This window comes from Emydura macquarii, unplaced genomic scaffold (genome assembly GCF_026122565.2).
Source record: "Emydura macquarii macquarii isolate MOO-44397 ecotype Brisbane River unplaced genomic scaffold, CSIRO-AGI_Emac_v2 contig_1230, whole genome shotgun sequence".
In the NCBI taxonomy this organism is placed as follows: Eukaryota; Metazoa; Chordata; order Testudines; family Chelidae; genus Emydura; species Emydura macquarii.
The window spans coordinates 1,719,582-1,744,503 of NW_027131367.1; the positions used below are offsets into that span (position 1 = coordinate 1,719,582).

Sequence of the window (24,922 nt, forward strand, 5' to 3'; positions counted from 1 at the left end):
GAAACTTGCGTTGGCCCAGGATAAAATCCACGGCCAACAGACCTTGTTCCCCAATAGCAACTCCATGGACCCTGCCCGTGGCCATGCTCACCAGGTCCTAAACGACTGCCCCGAGGTGCCAGGACAGGCATTACTGTCTCGCTGGGAAGGTAACCTGTCACTCTGGGTCTCTTCTGACAGGTTTCACCGAGCAGCGTGGGTGCCTGTGTTATTCTTGGGTCACTGGCACCAGTTCCGGCCGGGCACGGTGCTGCCTGTTTTGTTTTGTCTGTCGCAACCCGGTATTTCCAGTAAGTGGCTTGATCCGCCCTTACTCCTCAGTGGGAGGAGCAGCTCTTGGGATGGGCAGATGTTGCCAACTGGCATTTCCCCACCTGCCTGGGATTTCCCCATGTTAGGGCAAGGATGGCTGGAAGAGCCTGTCACTGCTGCTCTTCGCGGTGGGCTGCTTTGGTTAAACAAACCCACACTCTCTCTGGCCCAGGAGTGAGGTGCAGAGAGAAGAAGGGAGTCGGTGACTTGGAAGTCAAGTTTCCGGCTACAGCTTCTGTGCCTCTGAATGGCGGCGGCGGTGGGGTAGAGCTGAGATGCCTTGGCCAGGTGGGGGCCCCATTGAGCAAGGTGTGAATGTACCGCTAATGGCAGCCCTGGGTTCCTGTCTGATTCCTCTCTGAGGCAGAGCAGAGAAGCCGCTCTCACCTGGTGGTTTCCTGGGCAGAGTCAGTTTCACGGTGGTGTCGAGGGTGGGGTGCGTGGCCTGGCCCAGGCCGGGTGCCAGCACCTGCACGCATGCTGTGACGCAAGCTCTCTGCCTGTAGCAGCCGCTGAGCGGAGCTGAAGGGGCAGCAGGCCCAGGTGCATGGACAAGCGCAGCGAGGGGAAGGGGCTGGGGCCGTCCTGGAAACCCAGCCCCCTGGGCTCCGGCACCGAGGGAGCTCTCCGCAAAGAGGAATGTTTTTGTAAGTCCGTTTAAAAAAAAAAAGTGGTGGTGCAAGTCCCAGCCCCACAGCTGTGGGGGGTGAGACGTGGCCGTGCCCCGGCAATGCCCAAGGGGGATATAACCTGAGTAATAACCTGCCATGTCGCCCACAGGTGCAGCAAAGCCGAGACTCCTGTCCTTAACCCCGCGAGTGCTGGCGTTTTCCAAGCTCTCGGCCAGAAGCAGGCTCAGGGGCTCGGAGCTCAAAGGGCTCGATCACCCCCTTCCCCCCGCCCCTCCCACTGTGCTTTGTTCAGCGGGTCGGGGCTGAGTGCACAGCAGGGACCAGGGGGGCTGGGGACACAAGCTGCGGGAGCTTCTCCTGGCTCTGTTAATGCAGCTAGGTCTGGCCAGGTGTAGGCATGGGGCGAGTTTTCCCACCGAAGTGGATCAGCACCACCTGGCGCTTGTCCTGCCTGAATCCCCGCTGCCATGGTGCTGCCTATTCCCGTAGCGGGGGCGGTCCGGTCCGGCAGGCGTCCCTTCTCTGCTCCTGATTGATCTACGGATCCAGGGCCCCTGCTAATTTCACCCCCGCCCCCATCTCTGACCCTTGAAATCACAGCGCTGCAGGCTCGGTGGAGAACCTTCGCGGAGCCCTCCGTCAGCTCCTGGCCATGCTGGCAGGCCAGGGACCCCTCATCCCCGCTGGCAGGTTGGATTGACACTCTGCTGGCTTGCCTAGGAGGAAACAGTGGCGGGGCCTGCCGGCTGCTGGGAACGGGCAAATGCCTCATCTTCCCGGGAGGCAGGCCCAGCTCCCTTGACAAACCAGCTTTGCGGCTGACTCTTCCTCTCGCCTCGCTCGCTGCTGCTGTCGTCCGGGAGCACAGCCCCAGAGCTCAGCGCGGAGCATCGGCCGGGACAGGTAGGGCTGCCAGCCGGCTGGCGTCTGCATTTCCTTGCCTGGCGCTGAGGTGGGAGGGAGGCTGGTGACTGGGGGCCGCTTCGCTCTGAAAGTTCACGGGGGTGGCAGCAGCTGGAATGGCGGAGTCCGTGCAGGACACGAGGGACGCTGCCTCCCTCCCTGGGGCCAGAGCGTCCCGCCCGGGAGGAGAGACCCTTCCCCTTCCAGCCCCGCTCCCCATAGCCCTTCACACCCCCTGGGGCGTGGGCGTCTTTCTCCCATACAGGGGGGCTGGGACACAATGAAGGCCCAGAGAGGCCAAGTGATGGGTCCAAGGTCGGCTGGGGAGCCGGGGGCAGAGCTGCGTCCAGGCCCGCTGTCCTGGCTCCCAGGCCCAGTGCGTCAGCCCTGAGCCTGGTGCGGCTGCGGCTCTCGCGGTCCGGGAACTAACGGCCCTACCTCGCAGCCCAGCCTGTGTCTCACTGCCACAGCCAGGGGCTGGAGGGGCCAATCCCTTGTCCCCTGCCGTCCCTTTAACTCCCAGCCCTCCCCCCAGCTGCTGTTCTAACTGGAGCCCCTCCTGCCCCCAGCCTGTCCAGAGCCAGCTGCAAAGTGTCTGCCTGGCAGCTTTTGTTCCAGTCACTCCTCCCCCCCCCCGTGCCCGGCTGTGCTTCCCTCACCCCACCCCACAGCCCGTCCTCAGCGGGGGACGCTGCCCTCACCCTGCGGCAGAGGCTGGCTTCAGTTGGCTACAGTGGAGGAAACAAGCTGCTAATTTCCTGGTTGCCTTGATGAGATGCTGAGGCCGCAGCAGGGGGCTCCGGGGCCGTCTCACCTGCGGGGCAGCGCTGCAGCATTTGTCTCATGCTGTGTCCTTGGGACGCTCGGGCCACTGACTAAATATGGGGCAGGCTTGGGGGGGAGAGAGTTGATTCATGTCTGTAAAGTGCCCTGTGTGTGCAAGCCCCGAGGGTGTGCGCCCACTGGTGCGTGCACGTCTGTGCACACGTATACACACACACACACCTCCCCAGGACACCCCCAGCCTGAAGGCTGTTGGCTGCAACGCAGAGCAAAACAAACGCTTACGCCAGGGGCTCTTATCGCGGCTGGGCGGCAGAGGCAGCCGCTTCCAGGAGCGAGCCGAGACTCCTGCCTCCCAGCCCAGATATTTCTGGAATGAGGAACCAGGAGAAGGCCCAGCGTGGAGCCCTGCTGCAACGCTGCTGCTGCCTCCCACGGCCAAGGGCGCTGTGAGTTTAAAGAGCGAAGAGCCGGGCTGAGAGCGGGGCAGGCTGTCTCCCTGCAGCTGTGCTGCTGCCCTGCATTTGTGGGCATCGCTAGCTTGCAAGGTGCCCTCCGCCGGAGAGTGAGGCGGCTGGGTGTGGGCCCCTTCCTGGGTCTCAGAACTAGCAGGCAGGTCAGGGCTGGCTTGCCCTGGTTTTGCTGGAGGACTCGCTGGGCGCCCCAGGAGATGTTTCGTGAGCGCTTGGAGAGCCCAGGGAGTAGGTCTTTGATGGCGGCCGCTTCTCAGCCACGGCTGAGAGGCAAACCGTAACTTGCCCTCCAGGGCCCGGCCTGGCCTGTCACCAGCTTCTCTCGTCTCTTCGCCCGTGTCTCCCGTCTTTGTATTACCTGCCTCCCTCCTCTGCCCCGCTAGGCGCCGGCTATGGCAGTCTCTTGCCTGGCAGACATGGAACTCCGGGACCTGGATGAGGAACAGCTCTGGGAGATTCTGGAGAGCCATCGGTACCGGATCGTGCGCAGCACCTGCCCGAACCGGCTCACGCCCTACCTGCGCCAGGCCAAGGTCCTGGACCAGCTGGATGAGGAGGAGGTCCTGCACGGCCCCCAGTTCACAAACAGCGCCATGAGAGTGGGTGCGTGTTCGGGCCGAGAGCCCCATCTTGGAGCTGCTGCTGCTTGTGGAAGAGGGTTGGCTGGGATCCCCCGCACAGCTGCTAAGCCCTGACCCTTACCCTGCTGCTGAGGGTCCCTTTGACAAGGGGAGACTGGCCGTTCCCCCAGGTTCTGCACACACCGCCGCGTCCCTCTTCCCATGGAGAGCAGGCGACTGGGGCCAGCCCTGGGCTGCTGCCTGGCAGTGCACGTACCGCAGCCCTGGGTTTGCTGCCCGTGCTCCTGGAGACGGCTGCAGCCAGGCGATTGCTGAGACGCCTCCGGGGCGTGCGACGGGGCCTGCTGCCCACGTATATTGGCAGTGGCCCTCCGGCAGCTCTGGCTGGGGCACTAACGCTTGTCCCGGCAGGCGTGAGGCCGGCAGTGCTGCAGACCGGGCTCTCTACATGATCCAGGTTTCCATGCACTCGCTGTCCCTGGGGAGTGCGCAGCGTGCTAGGGACAGGTGCACGGCTGGTGCCTGCGAGCCGCCACGGGAAGAAATTCCCCCCGCCACGGGACCCGTGTGCAACTGGCCTTGATCTGGTTGTTTGTTGTGTTTTCCCTTACGCTGGGTCAGCTGACGTACGAACGAGGGCTCGCGCAGTGCGGGTTTGAGATAGACCTGGGACCATCCCGGAGAGAGCTGCAGAGCCAGGCAGGCCATCAGCCCAGCCAGACACCAGCTGGAGCCAGAAACAGGGCCTTTCCGGGGCTGCGTGTCCACGGCTCAGCTCTCGGAGCTGGTTCTAGGGCCGCTCGGGGTCCTGTTCGGCCCTGGGTCAAGGAGCCTGTGTTTTTCTAACCCATCTCTAGGGCACATGTTGGATCTTCTGAAAACTCGGGGGAAGAACGGAGCCCTGGCCTTCCTGGAAAGCTTGAAACTTCACAACCCCGACACTTACACCCTGATAACTGGCCTGGAGCCCTCCATCGACCTCAACAACTTCAGTGGTGAGTCTCCCACCTAGCCAGGGCCATCTCTGAGTCAGGGCGGATGTGAAGGGCCCCGCAGAGGAGGCCGGGTTTTCACCGGAGCGGGAAATTGTTTCCTAGCTCGCCAGCAGCCATTTTTCTGCTGCCCTGGTGCATGGGCCGGAGTCGACTTGTTCCACCCACAGCGTTGCAATTGTAGTCATGGCCTGGCTTGGACACAGGCCACAAGATCACCCCGTGGAGGGTAGGAGGTGGAATACTGTGCCCACAAAATGCCTGTGCTACTATTGCAACGCCCCGGGTGGGACGGGGCAGGGCAGGGTTGAGGAGTGAGCACTAGGCATTGTTGAAAAGGTCCCGTCTTTTCATCACACACACGTACAGCACCCAGCGCGGCGGGGCACCGAGCTTTGATCGTGCCAGCTCTACCACAGCACAAACCATTCACAACAGCAACGCTCCACAGCCGGCTTATGTCGCTCTGCCGGGGACGGGACGTCTGTCTGCTCTCCCTGCCCGAGGGGAGCACCATGGCGGGGGCGGGCAGAGCCCGGGTCGGGTGTTTGGGAGCGTCGGTGTGACATGTACACGGTGATTAGTGAGCCGGGGCCGATGGGGGGTGAGCAGGGGGCTGTGGCTCCGAGCCGGCTCGGAAGCGCTTGGCGTGCGGGAGCTCTGGAGTATGAGGAAGGGGAGCGGGCCAGGAAACTCACTGCTGGTCCACGCAGGCCTGAGCTGGGCTCCTCCTCGCCGCAGGCCTGATTGAAAGCTCCAAGCTGACGGAGTGCCTGGCCAAGGCGGTGAACAGCTTGCAGGAGGAGCTGACCCAGGAGAAGCACCAGAAGGTGTCTCTGCTGCACCACTGCCGCCAGCTGAAGGACAGCGCGTCCCAGCTGGAGGCCCAGAACAAGCGTCTGAGGGGCCTGGAGGCAGAGCACAGCCGCATGAAGAGGGAGGTCAGCTCCCATTTCCACGAGGTGCTGAAGCTGAAGGACGAGATGTACAACCTGTCCATGCACTACACCAGCGCCCTGCAGGAGAAGGACCTGGCCATCACACGGAGCCAGGGCCTGCAAGAGGAGGTACGCACGGACCCACGCCGCTCGGGGGAGGCTTCGGGGACTTTATCAGGGCAGCCCCTGCCTGCCATGGGCTTTCTCGGGCCCCGCTGGCTGGGTTAGCTTTTCATCCCGTAGCCCTTGCTGATGTCAGGCACGTCAACTGCCCGCAGCAGTCCTGCAGGTAAATAGCTGGCTTCCCGAACGGGGCGGGACCGGCTAGCCGTGGCTCAGGGATAGGGAGGCCCCCGGGACCCATAGGCTCTTCCTCATTAATTCCATGTTATGAGTTTCTGTCGGTCTCAGCGTCCAGACCCACCTGTCCCCTACCAAACCAGTCTCCAGGGCACAGTGTATGCGCCAGCCCGTCTTCTCCAGGATCCCTAACAGGCAGGGCTGGAGGGATCCTAGCTCTCCGTTCCCACCCTCCCCTTCTCCAACCCTGCCGCGTGCTGCCTTAGAGCGAGTTAATGACGGGGCCAGTGCTCCTGGCTACCTGTTCTCGGCCCCACCTTGATGATGCATGAGGAAGGCCTGGGGCTGTGGAGCACCTTGCCAGTTTGCACATAGGAGGGTGACCCTGGCTTGCCCCCCCAGGCCTCCGGGGGTGTGAATTGGGATTCCCTTTTCTCTTTGTTTCCGTCAGGGGCCTCACCCTGCTGCGGTGTGGGGGTTTCTCCTGGGCCGGTGCTCTGCTCTGGCTCCCGGGGGTCAGGGCGGAGTGTGTTCTCTTACCGGAATTCCACACGCGGCTCTTGGACGTGTTGTGTCTTTTGCAGCAGTTACTGCTTCGATCCTTGGAAAATTAACACAACATTAAACTAAGCAAAAAAGCAGGTGCGGATGGGCTGTTGCTGCCCGTAGAGCAGGATTGCCATGGGATGCCAGCCCTCCAGGAGCGTCCTTCGGGAATTAAAGATTAATCTGAATTAAAGATTATGTCATGTGATGAAATGTCCAACCACAATTGGCAACCCTAAGACAGGTGTCAAGGGACCTAGCAAACGCTCAGGAGAGGTGGGATACGCCCTGTGTTTCGCTCCTTGAACCTGAAGTCACCCTAGTAACAGCCGTGCTGACAAAACCCGCAGAGGAGTCTTCTTGACATTTCTGGCTCAGAGTCGCTTTCCTCCCTGCGTCAGCACTTTATGAAACGGTCTGTGTCCGAGGGAGAAGACGGCAGTCTAGAGCAAAGGCTGGCGTTCGTGCCCTAAAGTGAAGGGGGAAGGGCTGTGTCCTAGAGTGAATGATCTAGCCTCGATTACAGAGCTAATGCAGAATTCTGGGTTCTAGACCGAGCTGTGTGCCACACTCTAGAACACGGGCCCATGTTCCAAAGTCCAAGGGGTTTATGTTCTAGAACAAACCAGACCAGTCTGCTCCTTTCAGCAGTTTACACCGTGTTGAGAAGCCCACGTTAACACTGACGGCAGGTTCCAGAACATGGTCCACAGTTGTGTTCCCATATTGGGTGCGCAAGAACCACGGCATTTCCCACGTGAGCAGCTGGGTTCTAGAGGAAACGGCAGGCTCAGTTTAAGGGGCAGGATGTAGCGGAGTGTAACGCTGGGGACCTGTGCGCTCTCTCCTCTGTCAGCTGTATCTGATGAAGCAGGAGCTGCAGCGAGCCAGGGTGGAGTCCTATTGCGAGAGGGAGAGGTCCCTGCGCATGACCAGCGGCCTGCAGCCACAGGCGGAAGAGCTGCTGCGACTGCGGGAGGAAAACGAGAAGCTCAGGTCACTGGTGGAGCTCGAGACGTTCAGCCTGGTAAGCCGACCCCTTCCCAGCTCCCTCCTCTGGGCAGTCAGGCAGCCCCGGGTGCACTGCGGGAACAGGGTTGCTCCCTGGGTTTGCTGGAGGCAGATCCCCTGGGTCCAGCCTGGAAGCGCACAGCTGCCCGGGCAGCGGCCCGGTTCCTAGCCCTGGGGTCCCTGTGCTAAGCGCTCAGTGTTACTTGGCCAGGTGCAGAAGGATATACTGGAGCAGAACCTGGATGAGGCTCTGGAGGGCAAAAAGGAGCTCCTGGATCGCATCCATTCGCTGCGGGAGCGGGCTGTGATGGCGGAGAATCAGCGCAAGCAGGTCAGCGCTGCCGGGGCTGCTCATTGGTAACGTGCCGGGGGGAGAAGAGGGAGAGAATCGCGTCTGAACGGGAGAGCGGGCCAAAGACAAACCCTCGGTTTATGGAGGAGGGCGTCGTCTCCCAGCCTCCTTTTCTCCATCTGGGGGCGTCATCTTCTGGCTGACCTTCCTGGTCTAATGCCTGGCCCCACTAACCGCGTGGGTGAAACCCCTGCCCCGGCACACGGTATGGGACTCCTGCCCCGGGGAGCCAGCAAGCTGCAGGTAACCTAGAGAGACCAGGTACAGGATCCTTGTCCCTCCGTGCAGGACAACCTATCCCCTTTGCTGGCGCCCTCCCGACCCTGCTGCTTGTCTGTCTGTCTGTCTGTGTTTCCCTGCAGTACTGGGAGGAGAAGGAGCACACCCTGATCGAGTGCCACAAAATGAAGGTGGATTGTGAGATCTACAAGGAGAAAATCAGTGCCTTCCAGGTGCAAGTGGCGGAGCTGCAGAAGGAGCGAGATCAGGTACCCGGGGGTCCCGCCCCACCTGGCTGGGGGCGGGTGCAGGCCTTTCTTTGCCAGGGAGCGGCAGATTGCACGTGTAACTCCCTGGCTCAGACCCTGGTGCTGCACGACCGGCGACAAGTGCAGAGACTTATTTAGGGGTGTTACACGGGGGGTCAGACTGCGTGATCACCATGGTCTCCGTCAGCCTTGGGATCCCTCCTCATTCTACCGCGAACAGAGATTCGGCAGCTCACTGGCCTTGTGGCTATGTTAATTGGAGGCCAGTGGCCATGGCTCCTCCCCGTCGCGCCGCGGGGCTGTGTGGTAGCTGGTTAGCCCCGGTGCCCATTGCTCGTAGCCACGGCCTCCACACTGCCCCCATTTCTCTGTGAGGCGGAGCAGCCCTGAGCCAGTGTCTCGTGTTTTGTGCCCCGGCTACACCCTCAGTGTCTGCCCCGCCCCTGCCAGCTGTGCTCTGTCCCTGACGTGTGTTCATCCCCCCAGGCATACGGCGCCAGGGACGCGGCCCAGCTGGAGATCTCCCAGAACCTGCTGGAGAAGGATTCCCTCCGCAGGAAGGTGTTTGAGCTGACGGACCAGAACTGTGAGCTGAGGAAGCAGGCCAGACAGCAGCAGGCGGAGCTGGGCAGCGGGGCACATGGGGTGAGAGGACGGGGCCCTGGCCCAGCTCATGGGGGGCTCTTGGTGCTGTGAAATCCAGCAGGTGCTGTGTGAAGGGCACAAGCTGGGATCCCCCCGTCAGCGCGTCTGGTAACACCTGCCCCGCGTGGGCCTCTCTGACCCGTTCTCGGTGCCGTTTGCTTGCTCCGCAGGCGAAGGGGGAAGGCCTCACGAGCCTGGAGCCTGGGGAGCAGCGGCTGAAGAGGAAGCAGCGGCTGGTGCGCAGGCATGCCATCGGCCCCGGGGACGACAGCCAGTGCAGCCTCCTGAGCGTCTCCGAGGTGCGGAGCCCCTTCTTGTCCGCCCCAGCCCTGCCTCTCTTCCCACCCAGCCCAGGGGGGCAGCATGGCACCCCCCCCAGGGAGGCTGTGTCACCCTGCGGCTCCCCTCTCAGCAGTGACGGCAGCGAGAGGGCAGAGCCCACAAAGCCGTACGCTGGGGGGAGGGCAGGACCTTCCTTGTCTGGCCACTCCCGGCTCTGGGTGACTGGGATGGGGATGAGCAGAGGGGTTAGCCATGGCCGTTCACACCACCTGGCTCCTTCTTCTGCAGCTGGCCGCAGATTTCAGCATGAGGCTAAGCCAGGAGCTGCCAGAGAGTTTCCGGTCCTGCAGCCCTATCCCGCCCTGCAAGCTGTCGCTGCAGAAGAGAGCCACGCAGGACTGCCTGGAGAGCTCCTTCTCCAGGAGGTAATGCTGCACGGAGGCTTCCTCCTCGGAGCCATCTGAGGACACGTGCTGCAGCCTTGGTTTGCACCGGTCCGAGCAGCAAGTAGCTTGTTGGGTGGGGAGGGGGAGGGTTGCTCGTGCTGCAGGGCCTTCTGCCTGGCAGCCGTGAGGAGGTGCCGTTGCCCCCATGTGCCAGGCTGGCTGCGGGGGCCATGCGGCTCCCCTGTCTCTCCAGCTGTGGGGCAGATGTGCCCTGGAGCTGCTGGACGACGTGGGAGGGACGAGATCTTCTCTTCTGCACAGGCTGAGCTGCCTCATCCCCTTTCTCCTGTCCCCAGCAGCAGCTCCCAGGAGTTCCTGGAGGAGGATTTCAGTCTCGTGCTGTGGGACAAGGCGGAGTCGTCCGACGTGGAGTACGAGATGGTGGAGAAGGACGGTGGGTGTTTCCTTTCCCTGCTGGCAACAAGCAGCTGGGTGCAGACTCGGCTGTCGGCTTGCGTGACCCAGGGGCACGACCCAAACGCCTTGTTTGCATGGGAAGCGGAGTGTCTGGCGACTTCGCCCTGCCTGTCACCTCTACCCCTTCCCCCACTCCCCACGGACGAGGCGCTAGCAAGGCGACCGTGAGCCGCAGTCTGGGAACGGCTGCTCCAGAGCAGGCCCTGCCCTCCCAGCCCAGGGGCCGTCACCACAAGGGATCCAGCAGATGGATGCCGGAGGCTCCGGGGGCCGTATCTGTGCCCGGTGCAGCAGGCTGGATGACAGCTGATCTCTGGGCTCCCCAGCCAAACGTGTGCATTGCTAACCATGGACCCTGCCTGCTGCCCAGGGCTGCCAGCTGCAGAGAGGGCGCCGCACGCTGCACGCCTTGGGGCGGGGAGCAGAGGGGAACTGCTGGGGTAAGGGGCCCGTTTCAGGGATTTTCTTCATCCTCCCTAAGTGGGGGAAGCTCGTCCCTTTGCCTCCACTGGTTCAAACTGTCCTTCCTTCCAGATGGCAACTCCCGGCTGCTCGACGTAGACCCGTCTGCCTCTGAGAGGTACGGCATGCTCTTTCCACGTTCTGTATCCCATCCGGGGGGGTCTCTCTGCCTATGGGAGCCTGGAATAAAGCAGCACGTGGGCTCCATCCCTGGGGTCTTGGGGAGAACTCCTGGGCATGCGGCTCTGAAGAAGCAGCTGTCCCTGGGCAGAGCCCCTGTTGCGTTTCTAGCATTCACATTTCACGCCACGAGCTCTCCTTGCGCAGCTCTCTGGCCAACAGCCGGGGTGCCGCTCTCCCCCTCGCGCTGGGCAGAGTCTGCGGCTGCCTGTGAGCTCGCCCTGTGTCAGAGAGGATGAAATGGAAGTGCTCTGACAAACTGCAAACGCCTGGGAGCAGGGTGCACACGAACACAACGAGCGCACAGGGGTCACGCCCCAGCTCGCTGCAGTTTTGTTTACGTAGACACCCTTTCGTCCTCCCCAGGACTGGGGCTTGTCTAAGGCAGGCATGCAATGGTCACTTGGCCGGGGCCACATCCACCTCTCATCAGCTGGAGCTGGCTGTGGTTTCTCTCCCCTTCGCTTCTGAGGGGCAGCCAGTGGAGGTCACAGATCTCAGCATGCAACGCTGTCTCTTGATCCAAGAAGCTTCAGTTCGACGCACGCGTGTCGAGACCTGGAGTCACCCCAGACTGCACCTCCGAGCTAACGGGGAGGGCAGCTGCAGGCTGGGGTGTGGAAGTTCCTTGGCGGCGTCAGGCCTGCAGAGGGACGGCCCTGTAGCCAGCGCTCAATCTGTAAAGGAAACGGCGTCCTTTGCCCAGTGTGACCTCGCCCCGTCGTACGTGTGAGGTCACGCCTTGCACGCCGTTGCACGCTTGGCGCATTGCGAAACGCCATTGACAAAAGGGGTTCCTGGGCTGAGCCCTGGCAAACCTCCGCACAAATTAAGCTTTGCCTCTGGCTCTCTCTGGTCCGTGGCCATCACCCTGCCCTGTGTTTAGCACGGAGGGGGGCTATCTGAGCGGCTGGTGTGGCCGGTTGAGGTGGGGAGCTGGGCCCTTGGTGTGAAGCCCTGCAAGGTAGTAAGAGTAGAGGAGGGGGGTGGTGCGGGCTGGAGGAGGGGTCGCAAGCAGCGGGTGCGTGGAAGTGGCTGTTTCCACTGCTTCACCTGCAATGTTTCGCTCCCTCCCCAGCATGCCCATTCGGCGGCGGCCCGCCCGGCGGATTCTGAGCCGCATCACCACCGTTGCCTTCCACGGCAATGCCCTGCTGGAGCAGATCAGCATCGTCGGGGGGAACCAGACGGGCATCTTCATTCACACGGTCGCTCCTGGCTCAGCTGCCGACGAGATGTCGTTGTCCCCAGGCAACCAGATCATGGTGGTAAGGGGCTGGTCTGGGCCTCCCGCCTTCTCTCTCCCCCTCTCAGCCCGTCATTCCCTCGCGCGGTCTGACGTCACGTCACCCTGAGCGAGCGCCCAGGACGAGTGCCCGAACCATGCGGCACCAGGGCGCTGAGTTGCTGAAAGCGCTGATCCTCGGATGGGTGCCAAGCCCGGACCCTGCCCCAAGTGGTCTTGCTAGAATGTGGGTGTTTGGGCCTCCTGTCCTGGCTGAATTCCATTTTGGGCAGGTACAGGCATAGAACCGTAAAGATGTTGGGCTGGAAGAGCCCTCCAGAGCCCATGTAGTTCATCCACCCGCCCTGGGGCAGGGCTGGGTACAGCTGGAGCGTCCCTGCAGGCGTGTCTCTCACCTGTTCTTAGAAACCTTCAGTGAGGGGGATCCTGCAGCCTCCCTAGAACCCGTTCCAGGGCTTCGCTCGCCTTACGGCTGGGAGGTTTTCCTGATAGCTAACCCAGATCTGCCTGGCTGCAGATTAAACCCGTCCTTTCGTGTCCTACTTTCAGCGGACATGGAGAACAACGGCTCCTGTCCTCTGTAGACCAGCCCTTCACACTCCTGAGGACTGTTAGCAGGCCCCCCTCAGCCTGCTCTTCTCGACGAAACAAGCCCCGGTTTTGACCTGGCCTCCTAGGGCGGGTTTGCTACACCTTGGATCGTTTGTTGCTCTCCTCTGGACTCTCGCCAGTGTCCACGTTTCTTAAAGCTGGTGCCCAGAGCCGGATGCAGACTCCAGCCAAGGCCTCCTCATCCCTCCCCTCCAGCAGGCCCTGCAGTTCCAGGGCAGCAGCAGATGGCTTTCCACCGCTTGCCCGACGGGGTGGGGAGAGCTGCAGGGCAGCCGCCAAGTGCCCCTCCTGGGGTGGGGGGCAGCGAGTGTGATGTTAACATGTCAGACGCTTGTGAGTGTCTCTGGTCACTGCACTCGCGGGGCTGCTGTCCAGACCCCAGCGAACAGACTGAGTGTACCCAGGATATCTGGTGCCTGCCTTGGAGCTGGCAGGGTTTGGTGCCTAATGGCACAGGCTGCATGCAAGAGTCCTGCTAGACCATTCTGTGCTTCCAATCCACTCCCGAATAGCCAGGCCCCTGCCTCCGCCCCCATGACCCTGAGTCCCAGCCCTGCCCCTCCAGGGTGCTGGGGAGCAGATGGGGACATTCGGTCTCCCCAGATGTGCCTCTCTCCCACGGCGTCAGGTCGGAGGAGGCTCCAGGTGATGGTTCTTTGTGCTAAGCCCTGCCCGTCTGTCTCGCTGCAGGTGGATTATGAGGTCATAGACCCAGCGTTCAAGGCCATCCTGGAAGACGCAACCCTGGAGGAGGCGCTTTGGGTCCTGAAGAGGGTGAATGGCTTTTGCTGTTTGTCTGTCAGAGCCAACATGGAGGGTAAGGGCCCTTTTCCCCCTCCCCGCTTGTCCACGCAGGCTCATCCCCGGGACCGGCCAGGAATGCCCGAGGCTGCTCAGCTCGGTGCCAGAGCTGCTCCTCGGCCTGTCTTCGTGCAGTCGCTGGCTCCTCCTGGCTACATGAACTGGGCAGGGGCTGCAGCCTTCTTCCAAGAGGCTCTCGGAGGCAGTTGCCGCTGTACTTCCTTCCCATCAGCACATCCCCTCACCCCACCGCACTGCACCCCTTTCTGCTGCAGTTCCCCCGCACGGTCATCCCTTCCCGTCGGCCCCAGTCCCTCCTGCTGTATCCCCTTCCTGGCCCCATGCCTGTCCTCGGGACCTCCTTGCTGCCCATCTTCCCCGCCCTGCTGCCCTCCCCTCTTGCTCTCCAGGTTACAAGAAGCTGGTGAGCGACCTGGAAAACCAGGTGGTGACCTCGGGCGACTCATTCTACATCCGGGCCAACCTGGCCCTGGAAAGGAAGGCAGCGGGGGAGCTGCAGGTGAAGTGCAATGACATCCTGCACGTCACAGACACCGTGTTCCAGGGCCGAAGCCAGTGGCGTGCCGCCCGGGTGAACGCACACAGCATGAGGGACGTGGCCGAGGGCATTATTCCCAACTACTACCAGTGAGTTGCCTGTGCAGCTGAGCCAGGGTGTAGCCTGCTCCCAGGTGGCAGAGCGGCTGCCTGGACAGCCCCCTTCAAACAGCACCGCCCTGCCGGGGGGGTGGCATGGTCCCAGGCAGCCAGGAGCCCGCGAGGAGAATTTCCCTCGTCTGGCACCGCGCCTCGCAGTTGTGTCCATGTGGTAGCGGCACGGCACAGCGTGATAGCCTGGCACGGCTCCTCCTGGGCATTGCCAGCTGTGGCCCAGCCACAGATAAGAGACCTTTCCCTTCCCCCCACCCTCCACACACCACGGGCAGGGCTGTGCTGGGCTCACCGGGCGGACGTGTCCCAGCGCTGGGGGACTGCAGCCCATTGAAACCTCAGAGCTGCCTGCAGCCCCAGATGAATGCTAAAACGGGTCTGATTTCTCAGGGCATTTAATGCCCCTTCCTAGCATGGCACAGACGTGCCCATGTGCTTCCAGGCTCCCTCCTAGAGAGGCCCAGCCTGGCCAGCTTCCTGCTTGTGTCCTGGACTCTTCGATGCCTTTTTTTGGCTCCAAGTCAGTGACCCTTTTATAGCCATGTGCGTGTGGCTGCGGAGGCTCTGCCTGCATGGGAAGGGTTCCTGGTTTAGGTCCCTGCCCCCTTACCTGGCTAGCTAACCCCACCTCTCGCAAACCACTCCGCTGCCTTACACCGTCTGATTGGCTTCTCCCGCTCTCTAGGGCTCAGCAGCTCCTCATTGCCCTTATCCAGGACATGGCCCAGCAGACCACGGCTGCTCGTAAGGTAACAGAGCTTCGGGGAGCAGGGGATGCTGCGTGGAGGCCTCTGGGTGCAGAATCCCTGGGGAGATGCGCACTTTGTCTCCTCTGACCTGAGCGGGGGCCCGCAGAGGCGCTGCAGCTGTGGAAGAGGAATGGAACAGCCGTGTCAGTGCTGGACCACAGGCAGCAGGCCTGGGGCTTCCCAGGGGTGGGGGTTAGTGCCACGCCGTGGGCTGGGTGGTGTCTGCGGGGCTGGCACTAGATGGGAGGGCTTGGCATGTGGCAAGCAACCATTTGGTGCATCGGTGAGACCAGTGTCTAGCCAGTCAGGCAGCTGCTGAACACTGGTGCCCGGGCTGGCACCTCACCGGGGCGGGGAAGGGGGCTGCTCTGTGTCCACGGGGTCTAACGCGAGGCCTTTCCTCTCCGACCTGCAGTCTTCAGGGGGGCAGCAAAAGCTGGTGAGGATCATCAGCACAGACAAGAGCAAGATCAACCCTCTGTGGTCGGCCGTCGACTGTAACATCTACGACCCCAGCAAGCCAGACGGTGCGTTCAGTTAGCTAGAGCGGGCGGAGATCCCAGCGCCGGATTCCTGGGGCTGGCCAGGTGAATCCCTGCGTTAGCGCCCCTGGAAATCCAGCCGGGCCCCACCGGGCTCTGGCGTTGGTGGAGAAGGGGCCCAGGCTGGATTGTTCTGGCTGCAGCTGTCAGCTGGGATCAGGGCCCCACTGTGCTCCAGCTGCATTCCCATTGCTGATCCGCGGCCCTGGGTGCCAGCTGCCAGGAGGCTGATTGGAAAACCAGCCTCCCCAGCCTGTCCCCCAGCCCTGCTGCTCCCTGTTAGCTGGGCTTCCACGCCCTGGGTTCATCTGACTGTCCTGCTGTTCCCTGTGTGCCCACCCAGCTTGCCCCCGGATCTGCCTGCAGGCAGGGAGCTGCTTCACGCTGATGCCATACACGCTGGTGAGACCCCACAAGCCGGCCCAGCTGCGCCCCGTCCTCTTTGTGCCCACGCTGCTGGGGAAGATCCTGAGGGACAAGCTGTGCGTCAACAAGGGCTTTGAAAAATGCCCGTCAGGTACGTCCCGGCCACATCCTCTCGGTGTCGGACAGCCGGCCGTGCCCGCCTCCTGCCATGACGAGGCTGACTGCAACGTGCCCATCCCGCGTGCTCCTGCAGGGGCCGGGAGCCAGGGGCCAGGGCTGGCGGCATTCAGAGCTGCCTCTCCGCTAGCCAGCTCCCTCCGTCCCCAGCAGCAGAAGCAGGCTGATCCCCCCGTCCGTGCTCTGAGTTCACAGCCCGGCTGCGCTGACGCTCTCACAGCAGGAGCCAGCGCTGCTTTGCTGGGTGATTCTCTCCCCCTCCATGGCCACCCCCCCCAGGCCCACCCCCCTGAGGTGGCATAAGGGGAGGGGGGACCCCTTGAGGCCAGGCCCTGTGAAGCAGACGCGGGCACGTTACTTGGCACCGTCTCTCCTCTCGTTTCTGCCCCAGAACTGCTGCGTGAGGTTGAACGCGTGGCCCAGAAGGGCAGCTTCGCCCAGGGAAAGGGAGAGCTGAACAGCTGCGGTGCCACACGCCAGGGGCTGCAGCTGCTGATGGAGAAGGTGAGAGGCGTGGGGCTGGGGCAGCAGATTGGGGCCCTGGGCCAACGGGGGGGAATGAGATGGGCACCGTCGGCTCAGACTAGCCGAGGCCTCGGCCGCTTGCCCGAAAGGGAAGCCAGAACCTGGCAGCATGCAGCGGGCAAGGACGGGAGGAGAGGGACGGGTTTCTGGTCTCGAACGTGCAGCTGGTCAATTGGTTTGTCACCTGCATCCCCCACCCCCCCAGGGCTGCAGGGGCAGAGTTGCGGGGCCCGCGGGGAGCCGGGTAGGAGGGGCACCTGCCCTGTGCTGGGGTAGGAGCAGCTGGGACAGATGCTGCACAGAGGCCTGCTACAGCTCCCCGCTACCCCGCTGTGCATCTGTGTCCATCCATCCGTCCATGAATCCCTGGGCCTGCAGCTCCCACGATGGGGAGCAGAGAAGCCGGTTCTGTACCCAGAGCACGTTAATGGACTCTGTCATTCAATCCTGGCTGCAGCCTCTTCGGCTCTTGCCGGAGCCTGTTGGGGCACCAGCAACCCCAGCCCCGGCGGGCTCCTGTCCCTTCCACGTGCAGCGTGCCCGCTTGGGGTGAGCCCCTCTTGTTCTCTCCCCGGCTCCCTCTAGAACGTGCACCAGCTGCTGGACTTGGGGCTGACGAGCGTGCGAGCCCTGCACGCTATGGGGATCTACCCCATCCTCCTCCTCGTCTCCATCAACGAGAAGAACGCCAAGAAACTCAAGTACGTAGCAGCACGCTGGGCAGAGACGGCCTCCGGGGCCCCCGCCGGTAAACGTGTCCTGCTTACAGGAGGCTGCCATGGCTCTGGGGAATGAGGAGCTGGGCCTGCCCCACCCTGCATGCCTTGTGCCGCTGTCTCCGTGTACCCAGGGGAGGGGACGTGAAGGGGCCACCCGCTGCCCCACGTGGATTGCTGCACCAGTGAATTATGTAAAGACGTTCTAATAGCGCGCAGCAGCATGGCGGGGGTGAGTCCCTCCCCACTGCTGAGCACAGGGGTATATGTGTGTGCCCGGGCGGTGCCCACACCAGGGGCCTAGGACAATAACCCTTTGGCCTCTCCAGCCGTTTCTCTGGGGGACTCACAGCACGGCCCCAGGTCAGGTATCGTCCTCATCTTACAGAAGGGCAACCTGAGCATGCAAGGTAAACTGCGGACGCTCACTTGGTGCGTCAGTGCCAGAGCCGGGACTAGAAGCCAGGAGGCTGGGAGTTGTGTGTATTGCACAGTCACTAAACCACGCTTCCCAGCAGGAGGTAGGCACAGAACCCAGGAGTCCTGACTCCATCCCCTTCGCTAGCCCCTGGACACTGAGTGCAATCCTGGCTCGGAGGGGTCATCCACGCCCTCTCCCGGCCCTCGCTGGCTTTGGGCTGGTCGCGCGGGTCAGCGCCTCCCCTCACTGGGGCTCCCGCTGGCTGTGTTTCAGGAAGGCTCTGCAGCGCCTTGGAGCGACCGAGGAGCAACTTCTGGACTGTGTCCGGCGCGAGGAGGCCCAGCTGGAGCAAGTGCCCTGCCTGTATGGCACCATCGCCCCGCACACCTGGAGCGACACGGATGTCCTGGTCAGCTCCGTGCGAGCAGCCGTCGCCGACGAGCAGAAGAAAACCGTGTGGATAGAACAAGACCTTCTCTGATCTTCCTGGAGACAGGCTAGGGTGGGGGGGAACCGTCACCTTGGCAACTCTGCAGCTATCACCCCCAAGTTTGGATTGGGCTGTGGGGAGAGGGAGATTTGAAAAGACCCGCTTCCCTGAAAGGCTAACGGACTGTGAGAGCGCTGGGGGAGCCCCCCACCTGCCCCGCTGGTCTTTGCCTCAGGCGGCAGAGAAACAGTCACGTAGTTCTGAGCGCGCCCAAGTCTGGTTTTAATCCCACCCATCATGGTGTGAAAGGGCAGCTGGCTGGCAGTGGTCCCTGGTGCTGGCCAGGACAGCCTCTGCCCGGCCCCTGGGCCACCTCCCTGGGTTCTCCTAGCTCGCACGCCCTGCTCAGAAGTGCACTCACCAACCTGCCTGCGCAGGGAGGGAGCGGCTACTTGCCAACCTTGCTGTGACCCCTGCGGTGACGGTCTCCCTGTCTGCGGCTGCTCACACCGGGCTGCCTCGCTGTACTGGGTATCCCAGCTTCCTCTGGATCCCTGTGCGCACCCGGAGCCCTGCGGGTATCCGGCATCCAGTACTGAGCAGGGGGTGCACATTCCAGAGACTGTACAGTCTGTACGTTGTGCTAAATTAAACCTGGTCACCGACCCTCGCTGGGCGTTCACTGACCCCTCCTGCGCTTACTTAGGTGGTGACCCTAAATAAATGTAGCAGCCCTAGGAGAGGGGCTCACAGCCACTCTGGCTAGCTGCAGACTCCATAGCAAATGGGGCGGGAGCCCCGCAAGGGGGGCGCGCACAGCGACACCAGTCCCAACCTACACCTGCAGGAGGTGCTGTTGCAGCTCAAAGAGCTACCCTGGGAAAAGTGGCATCAGCACAGCTCACACCCGGCCGGACAGAGCTGGTAAGCTGAGAACGTCTCTGCCTAGCGACTAGATTGAGATCGTTTATTTTACAGCTCTCTGGCAGGCTGCAGCTCCAGCGCTGCCTGTTGCCAGGTGCGATTAGACCCATGAGGAGGAAAATGTCCCGTTTGAGTCCAGGGGCAGACGCTGTTTTGACACACACAGCACAGGCCCGTTGTGTGAATGGGGGAGTGGAACCAGCCCATCTTGGTTTGCTACCCCACCTTGTGCGAGACAGAGCGTGGACGGAGCTCTGGGGCGACTGCAGCGTCGCGCTGCGGACCCTGGAGCTGCAGGTTCAGGCACTTGATGTCTCATTTGGCAGAGCCCAGACGGCTGTTCTGGGCCTGGATCAGAATTTGGGGAGGGGGCACTGGCCAGGCAGGACCCTGGGGGAGGGCTGGGGCAGGAGTGCAAACAGGACTCCGGCAGGGTGAGGTGGTGACTCACAGTTCATTGTGAAGTGGCTGGCACTGGGGGCTCTGTTTATCCTCCAAGACGCCGTCTGGGGAACACACCCAAGGGTCATCAGTGTCCCACTGCCACTTCAACAGACGGGCTTTGAGCAGCTCCAAGACCTCAGCGTAGCGGGAGTCAGAGGCCAGATTCTGGCTCTCGGTGGGATCGCGGCTCTGGTCAAACAACTCCCAGCGCTCCCTGTAATAGTACTGGTGCAGGGTCTTGTTCCAATGGGTCGGCTGCCCGGCGCTGGTCCGGTTGAGCAGGTCCTGGAAGGTTGGTGAGACGTAGAAGTCCTGGTCGATAGGGAAAGGCATCTTGAAGTTGAGGTTGTGGATGAGGCGGAACTGCTGGTAGTGGAGAGCCCGCATGGGGTAGTACATGGTGACCTCGTGGAGGCTCTGGCTGCTGAATGACATGATCCAGGGCTGCTCCGACACCAGGGCTGGCAGGAGCGATTTTCCCGTGAGCTGGACCATTTTGGTGCTGAAGATGCTGTAGCTGGGATAGGGGATGGCGAACCAGTCCAGGATGGTGGGCGTGAGATCTGGAGAGGGGAAAAGGGGGCGACACCTGCAATTGGGGCAGAACAGCCACTGAAAAGAGACTCGGCCCCCAAGAGAGGAGGGGGCAGAACCCAGCAGGAGGGTGGAGCTGAGACCCCTCGGGGACCGGCCCTGGGCACTGCAGGAGTGGTACATGCTCCCTTCTAGTCCCTGCCATTCCTGGAGGGCAGCCAGGGAGGGTCAGACGCCGGCACATGCTGCTGGAGGAAAGGCTCCCCGGCCTCCCTCCTCACTGCTCTTTTGTCTCTTTCACTCTCAGCCCCACGCCTTTGCTCTGGCTCCCCCCTGTGCTGGGAACGCCCCCTGCTTTCTGCCCCACTGCCCCTCTCTCCTTCAAACCCATTTCCTCATGGCATCCTTCTTGCACTGACCTGCCCACCTTGCTGTAGCCCTGAGCCATTGTCCTCTGCTGGCCTGGGAGCCCCTGCAATTGGGACCAGCCCAGGGCATCCATGGGGCTATCCAGCTATCCCACAATCCCCTCTCCCTGGAGGTGTCCCAGTCTGTCTCGAGGGCAGGGCACCTTCATGCTCTCAGTGGGGGTGAGGCCAGACTCCTTCCTCCTCTTCCCCGGCATTGGAGATTACAGGGCTCACGCTCTTTCTGAAAGATGAGCAAACCCATCCAGGGGGAAGAGGGTCACCTGCTGGGCTCTGGAGCAAGGGATTCAGCCCCGGCCTTGCCCCCCTGTGATGTCAGAGCACAGGGCATGGGAAAGCAGCTGGGGCGCACGTGATTTGGCATCGCTCTACACAGCGCTGCTGCTTCCTGCACTGTACGGGGCCCCCAAAGCCAGCTCCCCAATGACCCCAGCCCCTGCCTAGGCCACGGCGAGAATGCGCCCCATCTTACCCAACAGGCTGGCGTAAGCCGGGCTGACCTGCCCCCAGCGCTCGGTGTGTTCGGGGGAGGAGACCAGCAGGGGCTCAGCAGCGCCGGACCAGTACAGGTTGGTCCTGCCGCTGGGGAAAGGGATGCCGTTGTCGGAGGTGTAAATCACCAGCGTGGTGTTGCGGAAGCCGGCGCTGCTCAGCTCCTCCAGGACCAGCCCGATCCCTGCGTGTGGACAGAAGAGCAGAGCTGGGCAGCTGCTGGGGGGCACCTGGACCGTCGCCCAGCGGGAGGGCGTCCTCCACCCCGGCTGAGGATGGATGGACTCGTCTCACCCAGCAAGGCCCTGCACTGCAGGCTCAGGCCCTCGAGTCCCATTGCCCGGCCACAGCTGGTACCTGCCTTGGTCCATGCGCCCAATTGTTGTGTACTGGGCGGCCAGGTCCGCGCGGGCGGCCGGAGTGTCTGGAACGAAGTAGGGGAGCTGCGGGGAGAGAGGAAAAGCAGCAGCTGCTAAGCACTGGCTGCTCGGAGAGCCGGGGGGGGAAGGAGGGGAGAAGAGCAGCCGGCAGCGCTGAGCTGAGGACAGCCCCTGCTCAGTGACTATGGACCATGCGTTGCCTCCTCGCGCAGGACTGCTCCCCTCCTAGCCCCACCCCACCCCCGCGTTACTCCTTGCAGCGGGGGAAGGGCTGGGGTCTGCAAGCAGGAGCCTCTTCCCCGCTCGGCAGCCCAGCCGTGGCCTGCAGCGGGGGGAGCTGGTTCTGCGTGGCCTTGTCCTACCTGCACGTGCTCTGGGCTGTAGGGCTGGGGCTTCCAGTCGGGGATCCAACCCATTCCGCTCTCCCCATTGCCGAACTTCTCGCAGAAGGCCCCGTACCGGGGCTGGGAGTGGCCGCAGCGATGGGGGTCGTGGAAGGCGACGTACAGGAAGAAAGGCCTGGGAATGCCGAGAGGAGAGCGTGTGGCTGCCGGGCGTGGGAGCGGGAGAGGCTGACAGCACAGGCTGGATGGACCCCAATCCTCACCCCAGCCCGGGGCCGCCATCCAGACCCAGCGACAACGCTCGCTCACGGCCACCAGCTGGCTCTAATCACAGCCTGGGGCTACCTGCACAGGGACAAGTCCACTCATTTCGCTGGTGGGGAGCTGGGATTTGAAAACAAGCCTTCCCAGCTGGTTCCCATGGAGCCCCGGCGGGCCCACGCGATGAGCCCTGATGGAATCCTCACCCCAGCCTGGGCATGGGCCTGACCATCCAGGGCCTCACCTCTCGCCCTGGCTCTGCAGGAATTTCCGGACGAGCAGTTTGATCCGGGTGATGTTTCTGCCCACCTGCAGCACGGAGCTGTTCTCCTCCGTGTACGCGTAATCAAAGGGGTACACCATCTTCGGCCCAACATGCTTCTTCCCAATTATCCCTGCGGGAGAAACAGAGCCCAGCCCGGCAGGAGTCAAAACGGGAGCTGGCAGTGAGAGCAGAGGATGCTGCTTTGCTCTTTCCATGGTGCCGCGGGGAGTGGTGAGCGATTGCCCTGCTTTGATGCTTGAGGCAGCAGGGAAATACGCCCTCGCACAGCCACAGCTGGCTTGCAGGTGCCAAAGGCTTCTCTGGACACGGAAGTGAAAATGACCGTTCCAGGCTAAAATGCAGAGTCAGCGACCCACTGGGGAGGGTGGGGAGAGCAGGGTGGATAAACATTGAGGATTTAAAAAAAAAAAAATTAAAAATTGGATTTTTTTAAATTTAAATTAAGTACAGGCTTAAATGACAAAATAAACTATTTAAAATTAAATTTGAAACTATCACAACCTATGCTAAGGCCTAAACTTACCGTCTATTACAATAATTTAAATTAAGTTAAAAAATTAGCATTAAGCAGCACAGTTTGCTGCTGAAGTTTTTTTAAAAAGTCAAACCACTGAACTCGGAGAAGCCCCTGGCCAAGTACCAGGAACCAGAGTTGGCTGAGGGGTGAATCCTGCTTTTGTCAGCATTAGCCTCTTCTGCCAGTGCAAAGGGAATATTTTCTTCATTTCAGTTTATTCAACTGGATCTGTTCAGTGACTGATTCATTCACAGTTAAGGAACCAACTGGGAGTTGAAAGAGGAGGGGATGAGCTCTACTAGTTCTAAAATCCCAAAGATAGTGGTGAGCAGAAACAATCACTTCAATTCACGAAGTGCAGATAATACTTTATTTAATACATCTGTTAGTTTTAAATGCAAAACGTACTTTGATAAGCTTTTTTCTTTATGTATTTGGCATATTTAAGGTAGTTTTATTTAACTATTAAAAATATTAAAATGCTGCTTTTGTGGATTTTTAATTGACTTTGAATTTCCATCTAAACCAATTGACACAAATCACAAGAAAAAATTAATCATCACCTAGTAAGTAAGAAATATCAGTCACCATTTTCTAAAGTAGTAAACATGTAAAAATTAAGCATCTGAATAAGTTAAGTTAAACTGTATAATTGCTTAAGTAAATGTGTTTAGATATCGCGCATCCTCCTGATGAGTGAAATGAAGCACCATATGTAATGTAAAGACTGCGTATTTAACCGCAGATCAACATGTTTGAATGGTTACCAGCCACCAACAATCAAACTTTCTTTAGAAAAATATGAAAAGTAGAAACACAAAGCAAGATTAAAACTGATGATTTAAATCAAGGTTTCCTGCTTGCTGATGTAAATAATGATTAAAGTGGTGATTTCAATGGCTTTGATTTAAATCAAACCACAGGGGGTGGGAAAGTGAGAGAGTAGAAGGGGGGTGGGTGTGTGTCTGAAGAGTAAACTAAATGTTTGATGTTTTAATTTTTAATTAGAAATCCCAGTGAAGGACTTAATGCAACTTGGCTGGTAGGGCAGTATCTTAGACACTCATTTAACTGCCCAGCTCTCAAAAGCCTGGATGGGATGTGGAAAGGAAAGGGGAGAAGAGGGATTTTTGCACACTCCCTGGCTGTTTACCTGTCCGGATATGTGCCCGGCTGAGCAGCAGGGGAAGACTTTGCACCTTGTCGAAGGAGTTGAAATGGTGCATGTCCTGATGCAGCCCATACATCCCATTTTGGTGCTGCAAACCAGAGACCAACAGTGAGACGAAGGGGCCAGGAGCGCCTGTCCCTGCACCCGCCCCCTGCAGAGCCAAACCATGTCTATCTTCAGTAGCCATGAGCCACCAGACACTAGGCCTGGGCAACAGTCCATCTAGGGAAAGTGGGGGAAGACCCACTGCTTGAGCCGTGGAGAAAACCCCAGAGACAGGACTGCAGGGAACGAGCCTGGATGAGCCTGGGTCAGGGGGAAGGAGGAGCGGAGCTGGGGTGAGGGATGATTATAAATGGGGATAGGAACCAGCCTCTGGCGGCTCTAGGCAGCAGAACCAGTCCCCCCGGTGTGTGGGGCAGGCCCTACCTGCGGTAAGCCGGTCAGGATGCTGGCCCTGCTGGGGGAGCAGCTGCTGACGGAGGTGAAGGCGTTCTGGAAGACGAGGCTGCGCCTGGCCAAGGCGTCCAGGTGGGGAGTCTGGATGGCGGAGTTGTTGTAGGCGCCGCTCTCAAAGCCGCCATCGTCCGCTGTGCAGCGGGAGCAGAGCAGAGCAGGCTGTGTGAGCTGGGGGGGGCAGCTCGGGGGGCGGCCCGACTGCAGGGGCTCTGACACCCCCGGGCCAGGGTGGCTGTGACTGGCATTGGAAGGGGGGGCATTCGTGCCCCCAGCTGCTCCACCGAGAGGTGAACGAGCCGGGGGCCGCGGGGGGGACACGGTCCTCGAGCGCCGGGCGGGGGCCGATGCTCCCGAGTCAGGTCCCGAGTTCAAGCCCGGCCCGTGCAGGGCTGGTCACTGTCCTCGAGCGCCGGGCGGAGGCCGATGCTCCCGAGTTCAAGCCCGGCCCGTGCAGGGCTGGTTCCCTTCCCCCCCCCCGGCTGCAGCAGTCTCGGCCCGGGAGCTCACCCACGATGAGCAGCACGTTGCGGGCTCGGCCCCGATCCCGGCCGGCCCCGGCCAGCGGCAGGGCGAGCAGTAGCAGCAGCAGCCGCCAGCCGAGGCCCATGGCGACTTGCAGCCCGGCCCGGGCCCCTCCCAGCAGGGCCGCCGCGTCCTCCTCGGCTCCGGCTCCGGCTCCGGC

At 61.4% G+C, this 24,922-nt stretch overlaps 3 protein-coding genes across 4 annotated transcripts; 2 read left to right on the top strand and 1 right to left on the bottom strand.

The window, feature by feature from the left end:
* Window positions 1-644: 644 nt before the first annotated feature.
* Window positions 645-15,726, top strand: LOC137152548 (caspase recruitment domain-containing protein 14-like). 2 transcript variants are annotated; one of them, XM_067547216.1, is made up of 18 exons: window positions 645-959; window positions 1,093-1,847; window positions 3,487-3,706; window positions 4,542-4,679; window positions 5,418-5,743; window positions 7,317-7,487; window positions 7,683-7,802; window positions 8,186-8,311; window positions 8,798-8,956; window positions 9,127-9,255; window positions 9,527-9,663; window positions 9,984-10,078; window positions 10,636-10,681; window positions 11,822-12,011; window positions 13,292-13,418; window positions 13,813-14,050; window positions 14,760-14,823; window positions 15,239-15,726. In XM_067547216.1, exons 3-18 carry the CDS (start codon window positions 3,496-3,498, stop codon window positions 15,362-15,364), a joined length of 2,403 nt encoding a protein of 800 aa, XP_067403317.1. In that variant the 5' UTR covers window positions 645-959; window positions 1,093-1,847; window positions 3,487-3,495; the 3' UTR covers window positions 15,365-15,726. The 2 variants fall into 2 exon arrangements, with proteins under 2 accessions (XP_067403317.1, XP_067403318.1); XM_067547217.1 differs by lacking the exons at window positions 14,760-14,823; window positions 15,239-15,726 and having other exon boundaries at window positions 13,813-14,054.
* On the top strand, window positions 15,271-18,051 carry LOC137152550 (caspase recruitment domain-containing protein 14-like). Its single transcript, XM_067547220.1, has 5 exons — window positions 15,271-15,410; window positions 15,709-15,882; window positions 16,300-16,412; window positions 17,019-17,134; window positions 17,844-18,051. The coding sequence occupies exons 2-5, from the start codon at window positions 15,753-15,755 to the stop codon at window positions 18,049-18,051; spliced, it is 567 nt and encodes a 188-aa protein (XP_067403321.1). The 5' UTR covers window positions 15,271-15,410; window positions 15,709-15,752.
* On the bottom strand, window positions 16,855-24,914 carry SGSH (N-sulfoglucosamine sulfohydrolase). Its single transcript, XM_067547219.1, has 8 exons — window positions 24,748-24,914; window positions 24,211-24,371; window positions 23,764-23,869; window positions 22,052-22,202; window positions 21,565-21,721; window positions 21,184-21,265; window positions 20,803-21,006; window positions 16,855-19,931 (listed from the first exon to the last, which is right to left on the bottom strand). Exons 1-8 carry the CDS (start codon window positions 24,845-24,847, stop codon window positions 19,372-19,374), a joined length of 1,521 nt encoding a protein of 506 aa, XP_067403320.1. The 5' UTR covers window positions 24,848-24,914; the 3' UTR covers window positions 16,855-19,371.
* Between the last annotated feature and the right edge of the window lie 8 nt (window positions 24,915-24,922).

Bases quoted from the DNA above. Each gene is read 5' to 3' on its own strand.
- SGSH (XM_067547219.1), bottom strand. From the start codon at position 24,847: ATGGGCCTCGGCTGGCGGCTGCTGCTGCTACTGCTCGCCCTGCCGCTG. The intron at 23,870-24,210 runs GTAGGGCCTGCC...TCTGGTTTGCAG, and splicing joins TCCTGACCGGCTTACCGCAG to CACCAAAATGGGATGTATGG. The intron at 21,007-21,183 runs GCAGGTACCAGC...GTCCACACGCAG, and splicing joins AATTGGGCGCATGGACCAAG to GGATCGGGCTGGTCCTGGAG.
- LOC137152550 (XM_067547220.1), top strand. From the start codon at position 15,753: ATGCCATACACGCTGGTGAGACCCCACAAGCCGGCCCAGCTGCGCCCC. The intron at 15,883-16,299 runs GTACGTCCCGGC...TTTCTGCCCCAG, and splicing joins CTTTGAAAAATGCCCGTCAG to AACTGCTGCGTGAGGTTGAA. The intron at 16,413-17,018 runs GTGAGAGGCGTG...GGCTCCCTCTAG, and splicing joins TGCAGCTGCTGATGGAGAAG to AACGTGCACCAGCTGCTGGA.
- LOC137152548 (XM_067547216.1), top strand. From the start codon at position 3,496: ATGGCAGTCTCTTGCCTGGCAGACATGGAACTCCGGGACCTGGATGAG. The intron at 12,012-13,291 runs GTAAGGGGCTGG...GTCTCGCTGCAG, and splicing joins CAGGCAACCAGATCATGGTG to GTGGATTATGAGGTCATAGA. The intron at 14,824-15,238 runs GTAACAGAGCTT...TCCGACCTGCAG, and splicing joins AGACCACGGCTGCTCGTAAG to TCTTCAGGGGGGCAGCAAAA.